The sequence below is a fragment of the Ipomoea nil genome, unplaced genomic scaffold, assembly GCF_001879475.1.
Source record: "Ipomoea nil cultivar Tokyo-kokei standard unplaced genomic scaffold, Asagao_1.1 scaffold0943, whole genome shotgun sequence".
NCBI lineage: Eukaryota > Viridiplantae > Streptophyta > Magnoliopsida > Solanales > Convolvulaceae > Ipomoea > Ipomoea nil.
The window spans coordinates 282,955-293,238 of NW_017617371.1; the positions used below are offsets into that span (position 1 = coordinate 282,955).

Consider the following 10,284-nt stretch of genomic DNA (forward strand, 5'->3'; position numbering starts at 1 on the left):
GGCACAAAGTGACTCTCCCAAATAGAAAGTTATATATGGGTCTGACTTCTAGTGAGAGTGACATTTACTCGATGCTACATTGTAACATGATCTGTATGATTTTACCTCTTACTAGAATCCCTATGTGATATTATTCAATTAAAGGATCACTTTTTTAACTCAGACCGGTAAAAAAATGCAGTGTAAAGTAGAGGATCACTTTTTCAACTCAGACCGGTAAAAAGATGCAGTGAAAAGTAGTGGGAATGAGGGATGCCAGACATTACTTTTATTATCTACTCATATATAATCATCGATCTATTGGTTACTCATCACAAGCCAATTTTCTACCAACCAGTATACAAATTAGTTTCAACTGTGAATATGTTTAACGGTACAAACCAAACATTGGTGAAAATCCCAAAATGGTCCTATGTGAAACCATTTGTTAGGATCAAACACTTACCACTATACTAAAAGCAAATTGGTTACATATTCATCACAAGCCAATTTTCTGCCAACCAGTATAAAAATTAGTTTCAACTATGAATATGTTTAACTGTACAAACCCAACATTGGTGTTATAACTCATACCGAAGGTGTAACTTTATTTCCTTGTATACACCATCACATTGCACCACATTTTCGAGAGGTAGGAATGTAGGATGCTAGATTTAGCTCTTCATTGGCCTCCGTTCAACAATCTCCTAGCCACCAATTATATTGTTGGACTTGACCCTTCACCGGCTTCTGCCCAACAATATAATTCCTCATCCTAGCACTTGTCAGTCTTAACCCGTGACCTGACTTTATTGCTAGGCCAAAAGTTATAACTCATAGCAAAGACACAACTTTATTTTCCTATATACCACCACATTTTCAATGGGTTGGATGCTAGACTTGGCCCTTTACCAGCCTTTGCCCAACAATTCTCCCTCCCAACACCGCATCTGTCAATCTTAACTGCACAATATTTACTCTTGCATAGACTCGAACTCGTGACTTGACTCTGATACCACTTGTTAAGTATGTCTGGAGTAGGGTCGGACCTACTTGTATATGGATAGTGTTACATATAAATATGACACTTGTAACCCCGAATGTCTTATTATCAGCAATCACCATCACAATTAATAAAAAAAAATAGGTTTGCACCCTTAAACATCGAAACATTATTGAATTACATAAATCTTCTGTCATTGTTATTGTTTCTTATTGTTAAGGAATGCGTGCCCGCATGGACAGCTCAACTGATCATAAAAGTGAATGTTGGAAAGAATAAAAACTAATTTCCGTGTTAATACGTTTAACCGTATAAATCCAATCTAGGGGAAAAATCAAATCCACCCAATGTAAAACCATTCAACATGGAGATCGAATCTCTAGCTAGCAATTAAGGGACCTGAGTCATATCACTTGGACAGCTATCATTAGAGCAGGAAAAGAGAAAATAGGAAACAAAGAGGTTTACAAACTCCAGTACATTTGTAGAGTTCAAATCGAGGCAAAAAGAACACTCGGCGTCAAGGAATGATGATTGAGGATTGACGACAAGGTTATGAAATACATGCGTGCATGTTTGGTTTGGTCTTAATCCGATGTGTTAGGACGGAGTTATTTAGGAGCACATGGTGGCAGAGAGGGTGGTGTTGATCGGAGGGCCGCCGTGCTCCCCTTTCTCATCTGTCTTTACAATAATTCCCAAAAAAAGCCTTATCCCTACATACCCCCAGAGAACTTTGAATTCAATTGTCATGGGAAGAAATCAAGACTGTGAGGAAAGAAAGAAAGGGACAATGAATGAGCTGAGATGAATTCAGGTCCAATATAATGTGACAAATTAAACATGGCCACCCATTATTATTTGTGTTATGTCATTTTCCTCTACCTCACCTCATTTTAACTACGTCTCCATATTCTCTCTCGATCATATCCTATCTACATACATATTATATATATATATATATATATATATATATATATATATATATATATAATTAGGGCAATCTCCTAATCATGTCACCATCCTCAATAAAGTAAAACTGAATGAATATCTGAAATGGTCTTTTAACTATTTTAAAATACTAAAATTCGTCTTTAGCTTTTAATTGAATCAAATTATATCCTTGACTATGAATTTTTTATGTGATTTAATTACCAATTTTTTGGCCAAATATAAAGAAAATGTTAGAAATTCAAACTCATACATCGTATATAGATGAATCTAGTAGAGGTTGTGAAGAAGAGTGTGGTGGATATTCGTGACCCTTAGGAAGAGGTCAATGTTTGGCTGCAAGATACAAGTTGGTGGGGAGGCATAAATATATTGGAGATACAGGGAATTAACACCATGATTACTGGAGGATAAGGAACAGTAATCCAGTACTAATTGTTGGAAACAATAGCATAAAATAATATTTTAAGTGGTTATTTTGAGGTACAAATATTAGTAGGATCCACTTCTTATTTGGACCAGATCAACGTGGATTCGGATTCTTTATAGTGAGACGAAGAGATTGATATATTGTACGCTCAAAACGGATAATGGGTGAATGAGAAATTGATTCTCAAAGTAAACCCATTTGAGTTAAAAAAAATGAAGGGAAAAAGCTTTAAAGTAGCCTTTGTCCCAGATTAGTTTGGGAAGTGGGTTTACAACACTATTTATACAAGAGCCTTTCTAAAACTTATTGAATTGTATAGTATAGACTCTTTCTCGCGCGCAGGGAGGTCTAAAATGAGCCTGAAAAGGTTTGACTCGTGTACTATGCCAATTTTTTCCCAACACAGAGCCACTCGGCTCGGGCTGCTAGCTAACCATTCGGGTGGCTCAGCTCGGTTGAAGTAGTGGGCTGCTACCATTCGTCAACTCAGGTTTAGCCGAATGGTTGCCCACTTGTACCATACGGTCAACTCGGGTTCGATTGAATGGTTAACCACTCGCAACCTCTCGGGTACCTCTCGTCTCGTAAGTACCATTCAGGTAGACCGTTCTAGGTTCTAATTCATTAGTCACGGAATTAATTTTGAATTAATTCTAATTTTAAATTACAGAATTAATTCTCAGGTTAATGGTCAGCTGTTACAGAGGTTACAATGACTGATTTATTATCAGTTTTAATGTCATTGTTTAATGTAATTAATTCCTCTTCTCCTAATAAAGTTGTGGTTGAACAGGTGGTTTTTAGAAGCTGAAATCACACGATTTATCCCTCAAAACCTTGCTCTTCTTTCTTCTTCAACCTTCTGTGTTCTTCCCACGCCCTAGTTCGCTGCGTTCTAAGTTTGAGTGCTCAAAACTTAGAATCGTAGTACATTTTATCATGGAAATCTAGGTTGCAACGTTCCTAGCACCTTTGGAAGGCAGCAAATTAGGTTTTACGGAGAACAGACCCAGAAATCCATTTTGTCCTTGTTGTTGTTTTTCCCAGAAATTTCCAGTTTTCCAGAAAAAATAATATTCATTTTCCGTAGGATTATTATTGTGTTTTTCCGCCTTTTGTTCAACTCTGATAACAGTCCAAGCATATTGGATGAACAGTTATATTCCAGAACATTCTATATCTCTGTAGCCAGCTCAGTAAGTCTGCTAGAAGTGTTTGAACATATATAAGAGTGTGTTTGTTAGAAGGATTTTCTAGATAATTCTAGATGATTATATTGTGACTCAACTTGTCTATATATATAGATTTTGTTACTTTGTTTTACTACACAGGATATGAGTTTACATAGAGAGAGAGAGAGACTTTACAGAAAGAGAGTTTAATTTGTATATATAGCAAGAGATTTAGTTTCAATCTTGTAATTTTCCAGATTCATCTACATGAATAAAGCTTTCTCCATCTTCCTTCTTCTATACTATAAACATGCACTTATCATTTCTCATAACTTTATGATCCCTATAATCTTGAAAATGATGGTTAGCTACTAACGCAATTGATGTGGCATGCCCCAATTAGGTACTCAATTTAATTTGGTTACGGTAAACTGTGATTACTAATGTAATAGTTGGTGAAATGATGGCATATGTAATTATTATTAGTGACACTCGAGTTATTAGACGAGTAGAGTGTCCGTATAACCCAATCAAAGTGGGTAGTGGTTTAGAATGAAGGGGGTAGTGGTTTTAATAAGAAAATTAAGATTTTAATAATTTTAGTTTGAAAAAAGGGTTTTCCCCTCATAATAATTAAAAGGGGAAAAGATAATGAAAAAAAAACCATAAAATATAGAAATGTTCCTATATTCAGGTGATAAAAATAGTATCATCTTATTAACCTCAGGTCCTCAGCTCAACTCAATCAACCTCTTGCAATATAATAAGTCTTTGCCTCACTGATTTGAATAGTTGAAGAGCAACTATTCAATTATTCTTCATGTTGTGGTGAATGACCGTTATAATAAAATGTTAAAATCTTATTCACCAAGTACCATAATATAATATATACTCTTTTTTTTTTTAGTAAGTTAAAATTTCTCGGCTTCATCAAATTATATTTTAGACTTCATGAACCCACTCTGGCACTCCCTAAGTCCATAAGAAGGTAATAAATCAATTTAACTTTGAGTTGAGATTCAACTCCAAACTGTAGACAAGGAGCTCAACTTAAACCCCTAATGTTCGTGGCAGAAATCGAACCCTCACACTGACACTGAAAGCAAATCTAAGAATATTCAACTATGACTCTATGAGCAACTTAAACTGATTTACCTCTTTGATATTTGGGAAAGCCCGTGCACTCTGGGTGAAGCCTCCTTTGTAAACCTAGCCGAAAAATGACCACAAAGAGGTTAATCAATCTAAGTTGTTCATCGATTCAAACAAAAAAGACCAATAGACAACTTTTATAGAAAGTTGAACTTGAAAACTTATAGTTAATTAAGTGAAACTTTTTATTCATCAAGCCAATACCCGAGACTATAATATATACTTTCCATTTTGAAAAGAAATATTGATTGATATGATATGATTGAATTGGCGTAATAATCATCGCACGCATATTGAATAATGACCATTAAATTAAACCTTACATAATTCCATTAATCAAGATCGTCCATTCTATGGCAACATTTTTTTTTTTTTTTTTTTGGTTTTAGGGTTTTGTTTTGTTTGCCTTATTTTTTTGGTTTTGACATGTTCCTGGGTCATACCTAGCTCGCACCTAGACCTCAGTTTCGGCTCCACTGGTTCGACCATATACAGGGCCGGATTTTAGGCTGTGTAAGCTGGGCTACCGCACAGGGCCTCCAATTTTAGAGGGGCTCCAAATTTTAGAGGTCCAATATTTAATATTTACCTAGCTTGTTTAGAAATAAAAATTAAAAGTTTACAATTAATTTAAGAAGGTTCTATGAAGAGATGGTAGAAATATGTATATATTGTATTTTAACTTGGAGGTCAAAGGTTCGAAACTCCCATATGTTACTTTTACAAATTCAGATTTTGGAGGGCCTCAGTTATTTACCAGAACAGGGCCACACAAACCTAAAATCCGGCCATGACCATATATGATACCCTAGTTCATATCTAGCTCATACCTTGTCCGATTCCTGACTCCACTCGGTTCCACCTAGATCTCAGTTTCTAGTTCCATCATGGTAGCCTGGTTCATACCTAGCTCGTACCTAGTCTTTTATCCTTGGCTCCACTGGTTCCTGGTTCTTCCGTATGGAAAGCAACAATTATGTCATCAGATTCCAAGGTACTTAGCTATGACAACATTTAAAGATTAAAACAAAGTAGCTAGGTTAATTTTATTTTTATTGTTTATGATTAAAATGCAAACAAACTACCTAAAATGTTGCAAAGTCACATTAATGCTACCCATCTAAGAAATAATAGTCATATTCTCATATATACCAAATTAGGTCTAATGTATCATTTTGCCCGAAGTTAGAACTAATAACTAATATACAACTTTATTTTCTTACAGTTATATAGTAGTTACTGCCACATCCCACTCGGAGAATCAAAGACATGGAGACCCAGCCAACTGAAGATCAAATCTTTGAACTTTGTTGTCATCTGGAAGCATACCCTATGATGTCCACCATTGTGCCGGAGATCCAAATGATCAAATAAAAGATCTTTGAACTCTATTGACATCTAATATGTACACCTATATATGTCGTTTCTTATCATGAACAGTTATATATTACTAGGAGAAAACCAAACACATGAAGACTCAATCGAAGATCTTTGAATTTTGTTGTCATTTAATTTGCACACCTATTAATTTCTTGGTACACTTATTATCACCGGTGAAGTGGAACTTATAGATTGTGACAAGATAAGTAATTGAAAAAAGAAAGTTGAGTGGAATTTTAATGGAGAAAAGGCCAAGAGGGGGGTGGGGCTGGTTTTGTGTATGGAAATTAATGATAGATTTAAATTATTTTGTTTTGTTCCTCAATCCAATCCAATCCAATCCAGTGATGGTTCAACTTGTAGCTAAACTAGCTAAAGGCTGTGTCCTATTAATTGTATGTTGGTGTTTCATTGTGAGAGGGATCTTCCTTCATATCCGGGGCAAGCTGAAAGATGTCCGTTCTTGTGTCTTTTTCTACTGCCACTTCTTTTCACTATATAGAGAGAGAAAAAAGTTCCCGTGCATTTAAGTGTTCTCGTGCGGTTGTACGGTTTTAACGTGCGTCCATTTTGTACTTCAAGTACGTGAGTCTGGTGTTTAATGTGCGTTAAGTTTGTGCTTAATGTGAATTGTTGAAAACTTAAGTGAGTGATGAGTTTTGTGTTTAAGTGCGTGAGTTTTGTGCTTACGGTGCGTGAGTTTTGTGCTTAACATGCGTGAGTTTTGTGCTTAATGTGAGTAGTTGTTAAAACTTAAAAGGTGTCTGAGTTCTGTGCTTAAGGTGCATGCGGCTTGTGCTTAACATGCGTGAGGCTTGTACTTGACATGCGTGAGTTTTGTGCTTAACGTGCGTGAGTTTGTGTTCTGCAGGTGTTTTGTTAGTGTACTTAATGTGCTTGTGTTATGTACTTAAAGTGCATCAGTTAATGCTTAATGTGCGTCCAACCGCACAGGAAGCCCCCTCCCGCACCTGATCCCTTATATATATATATATATATATATATATATATATATATATATATATATATATATATATATACACTCATGATCAAATGAGTCCATCCCCTCCCAGAATCGTCAAAACGGGCTTAGCCCGCCCTGTGAAAAGAGCAAGCGGGCTTTAATATTTTGGGCCCGTATTTTGGTGAACTTTTCAGCCCACCCCCACCTAACCCGCGGGCTTGGGGGCCGACGGGGGCCTGCACAATAGCATAGTTGCACAGTTGATAATGGACCAGATTTGACCATTGATCTTTAACTTTTAATGGATCAGATCTGTCCACACTGACTCATGGATGGGTGGACTCACTTAAACAGTGATATATATATATATATATATATATATATATATATATATATATATATTCAAATTGGCCAAAAATAATAAATAATTTATTGCCTTAGCTTCCCTCTCTGATCTCTAAAATTCTATATACACTGGGAGACAGAAAAGCCCAACAGAGACTTATATTTTTGTTGGGATCCCCTTCATGATTTGATTGTGCTGAATTGCTCCTTTAAAATGTCCTCTCGCCTTTATGCCCCCCACCTCCACCTCCATAAATATCCTTGCATAATTTTCCCCCCTCATTTCCCCTCCAATATCCTTATGTGCCTAGCTATGTGTATGTGTGCCCGAAATTCAGGGGGTATACATGCATAGTCGAGTTGACATTTAAAATATTATTTGAACGGACGGTTTCAAATTCAAATCTTATATCATAAAATGTATAATCAGTTTACTAGCTCTAAACGCTTTTCAAAAAGGTGTAGTGTGTGAATAAATTATATTATATTTCAACTAGAGCGGTCTATTGCTCTAACTGTAATGATAAATTAAAATATGGTGAAAGCAAATCAATTTGAGTAACGTATAGTAAGTGCTTCAATGTCACTGTCATTGCTTTAACTATTTCAATATCGCTGCTCTCTCAAGAAGTGGATATAATAGTATTCTTAAATTTTAATTAATTAAATTAAAGGGTGATGTTTATTAAGGAAACAAAAATTGTGTTTCTTAATTAATTATTATCCTCAATGGGTGTTACAATACAATAAAAGATGAATTAACAATATAATGCAAATTAAGCTTAGCCAACCCGGACCCGATTATGATCGTTGGTATCGGAAAATGGGTTTCTAGGGGCGCAAATTAGTCGGACGGAGGACAGCGCCTTGTCGAAGTGCTTGGCTTTGGTGCGAAGATACTCGCTCCACGTGATTGCCCTGAACAGCGGCGGCTGCCCTTCCGCCACCAGCTTCGGCAGCGGCGATATCTTGATCCCCGGCGGCGGGCCGTACAGGTACGCCACCGAGAGGCGGTGGCTGCTCCGGTTGACCACCGCGCGGTGGAGCACGCTGTGGTAGAGCCCGTTGGAGAGTATGTGGAGGAGGTCGCCGGCGTTTATGACGAGCGCGCCGGGGATGGGCGGCACGGTGACCCAGCCTCCGGCGGCGCCTTCCCGGAAGACCTGCAGGCCGCTGGTGTTGTTCTGGTGGAGGATGGTGAGGACGGTGGAATCCGTGTGCTCTGCTAGCCCCATGGCCCGACCCGGATCAGGGCATGCCGGGTAGGAGTTGAGCTGCAGGGCAGAACACCTTCCTTTGGATTCCACACCCCATTTTGCATCTTCCTCTGCCACCCCCAATGACTCCAAGATTAGCTTCATCATTCTCCCCGCCAGCTTTTTCATCTCCTTCTCGTATTCTTCCACCACCTCACTGAATAAACCCAAAAATATACGGGTCAGAGTAATGCTAGACACCCGTCCTCTTTTCAGTTAAATCATTCTTTCTATCAATGAGAATGTTTTGACTATTCGGTATTCTATTATTTAGTGGACCTTTAATTGAGGCATTTAGGAGGTAAAAACATACAAGGAAAAAAGAAGCATTTTCCATATATGTATAGTATTTTCAACTAGTCAGGATGGTGAAATTTGTTACATAAAAGTCTTATCAGCAGCAGTATAAGAGTAATCTTTCTAATGAGGAGCTCTTTGATGTGAGTAGCAATAAAAATATATCATTTGTTGAAAAAAGAAACATTTTCCAGATATATATATAGTATTTTCAACTGGTCAAAGAGGTGAAATTTGTCACAAGAAAATTTCATCAGTAGCAATATAGGAGCAACCTCTTAAAGGAGACTCCTTGTAGGTAATGAGTAAGAACCTATCATCTGTTGATCAGTTAAGTCATTATTTACCCCTGGTCTTGTCGGGTCAGGTGTAGGGCGTCTAGGGTAGGCGATTTCACCTTTTGTGAAGTATTGGTGTGGGGAATGAATGCATTAAATATTTTGTATAATTGATGTGTTTGCATGAGGAGGATATAGGAGTGAGTGTATACTATACGTACCAGAAGGAGTTGAAGTCTTGGGGCCAAAGAAGGCGGGAATGTTCGAGCGGGGAGCCGACGATGGTGAATCCTTCCGACCACATAAGTTTGGGGAAGAAGGAAGAAATCCGGGCGACGCCGTAGCCGGAGACGCCGTTGGGGGAGCGGGCGGCCCTCAGCTTCTGGTGCAAGGGGAGGGAGAAGAGGCGTTTTCCGGCGGACTCCACCCGCCACAGCAACTCCCCGGAAATGCCGTGGTTGATCACCTGAAACGCACCCCACGTCTTGCATGCACGCCCTATCTGCTCCGCCGCGCCCCTCGACCCCAGGTCCACCACCGGGATCGACTCCTCCGCGCCGCCACCCACCACGTCGCCGTCGGCCGCCGTCGTCCATGCATGCGACTCCGGCAATTCCTTCGCCGCGCTCAAGTCTAAGTATTGTTTTTGTTGAACATAAGGCCGGTTGACCTCAAAGTCGTCGTCTGAAACTCTTGAAGGCATTTTCTAATCAATAAGCTAATAATTATGAATTGATTATTAGTAAGTTTGTTCTTGTAGTTGCTAGAGAGAGCTGAAGCTGTATGTGAAAGAGATGTGATGACATGGAGTTTATATAGGGGGTTGTAGGGGGAGGGTGGGGTTGGGTGGGGGGGGGGTTAAGGGGGAGAAATTAAATTATATAAAATATAAAATATATATAATAATTAGAGAATAATAATTTGTGAATGTTTGTATGGTTGAGGATAGTCTTGAGTTTTGATGAGGGGACAAGAAAAGGAAGAGGTTAATTTTTCAAGTGGACAATACAAAAAACAAAAAGATGAAAGGACCCTTTTGTCCTCAGATCCAAAGTGTCGTAGAAATTACACCTCCAT

General features: G+C 38.2%; 1 protein-coding gene across 1 annotated transcript; it reads right to left on the bottom strand.

The window, feature by feature from the left end:
* Positions 1-8,065: 8,065 nt before the first annotated feature.
* LOC109179672 (gibberellin 3-beta-dioxygenase 1-like) lies at positions 8,066-10,011 on the bottom strand. The gene is made up of 2 exons (XM_019329159.1): positions 9,429-10,011; positions 8,066-8,789 (listed from the first exon to the last, which is right to left on the bottom strand). The coding sequence occupies exons 1-2, from the start codon at positions 9,908-9,910 to the stop codon at positions 8,159-8,161; spliced, it is 1,113 nt and encodes a 370-aa protein (XP_019184704.1). The 5' UTR covers positions 9,911-10,011; the 3' UTR covers positions 8,066-8,158.
* Between the last annotated feature and the right edge of the window lie 273 nt (positions 10,012-10,284).

Excerpts from the sequence above, each read along its gene's own strand:
- LOC109179672 (XM_019329159.1), bottom strand. The coding sequence starts at position 9,910 with ATGCCTTCAAGAGTTTCAGACGACGACTTTGAGGTCAACCGGCCTTAT. Across the intron at positions 8,790-9,428 it reads CAAGACTTCAACTCCTTCTG|TGAGGTGGTGGAAGAATACG; the intron begins GTACGTATAGTA and ends GGGTTTATTCAG.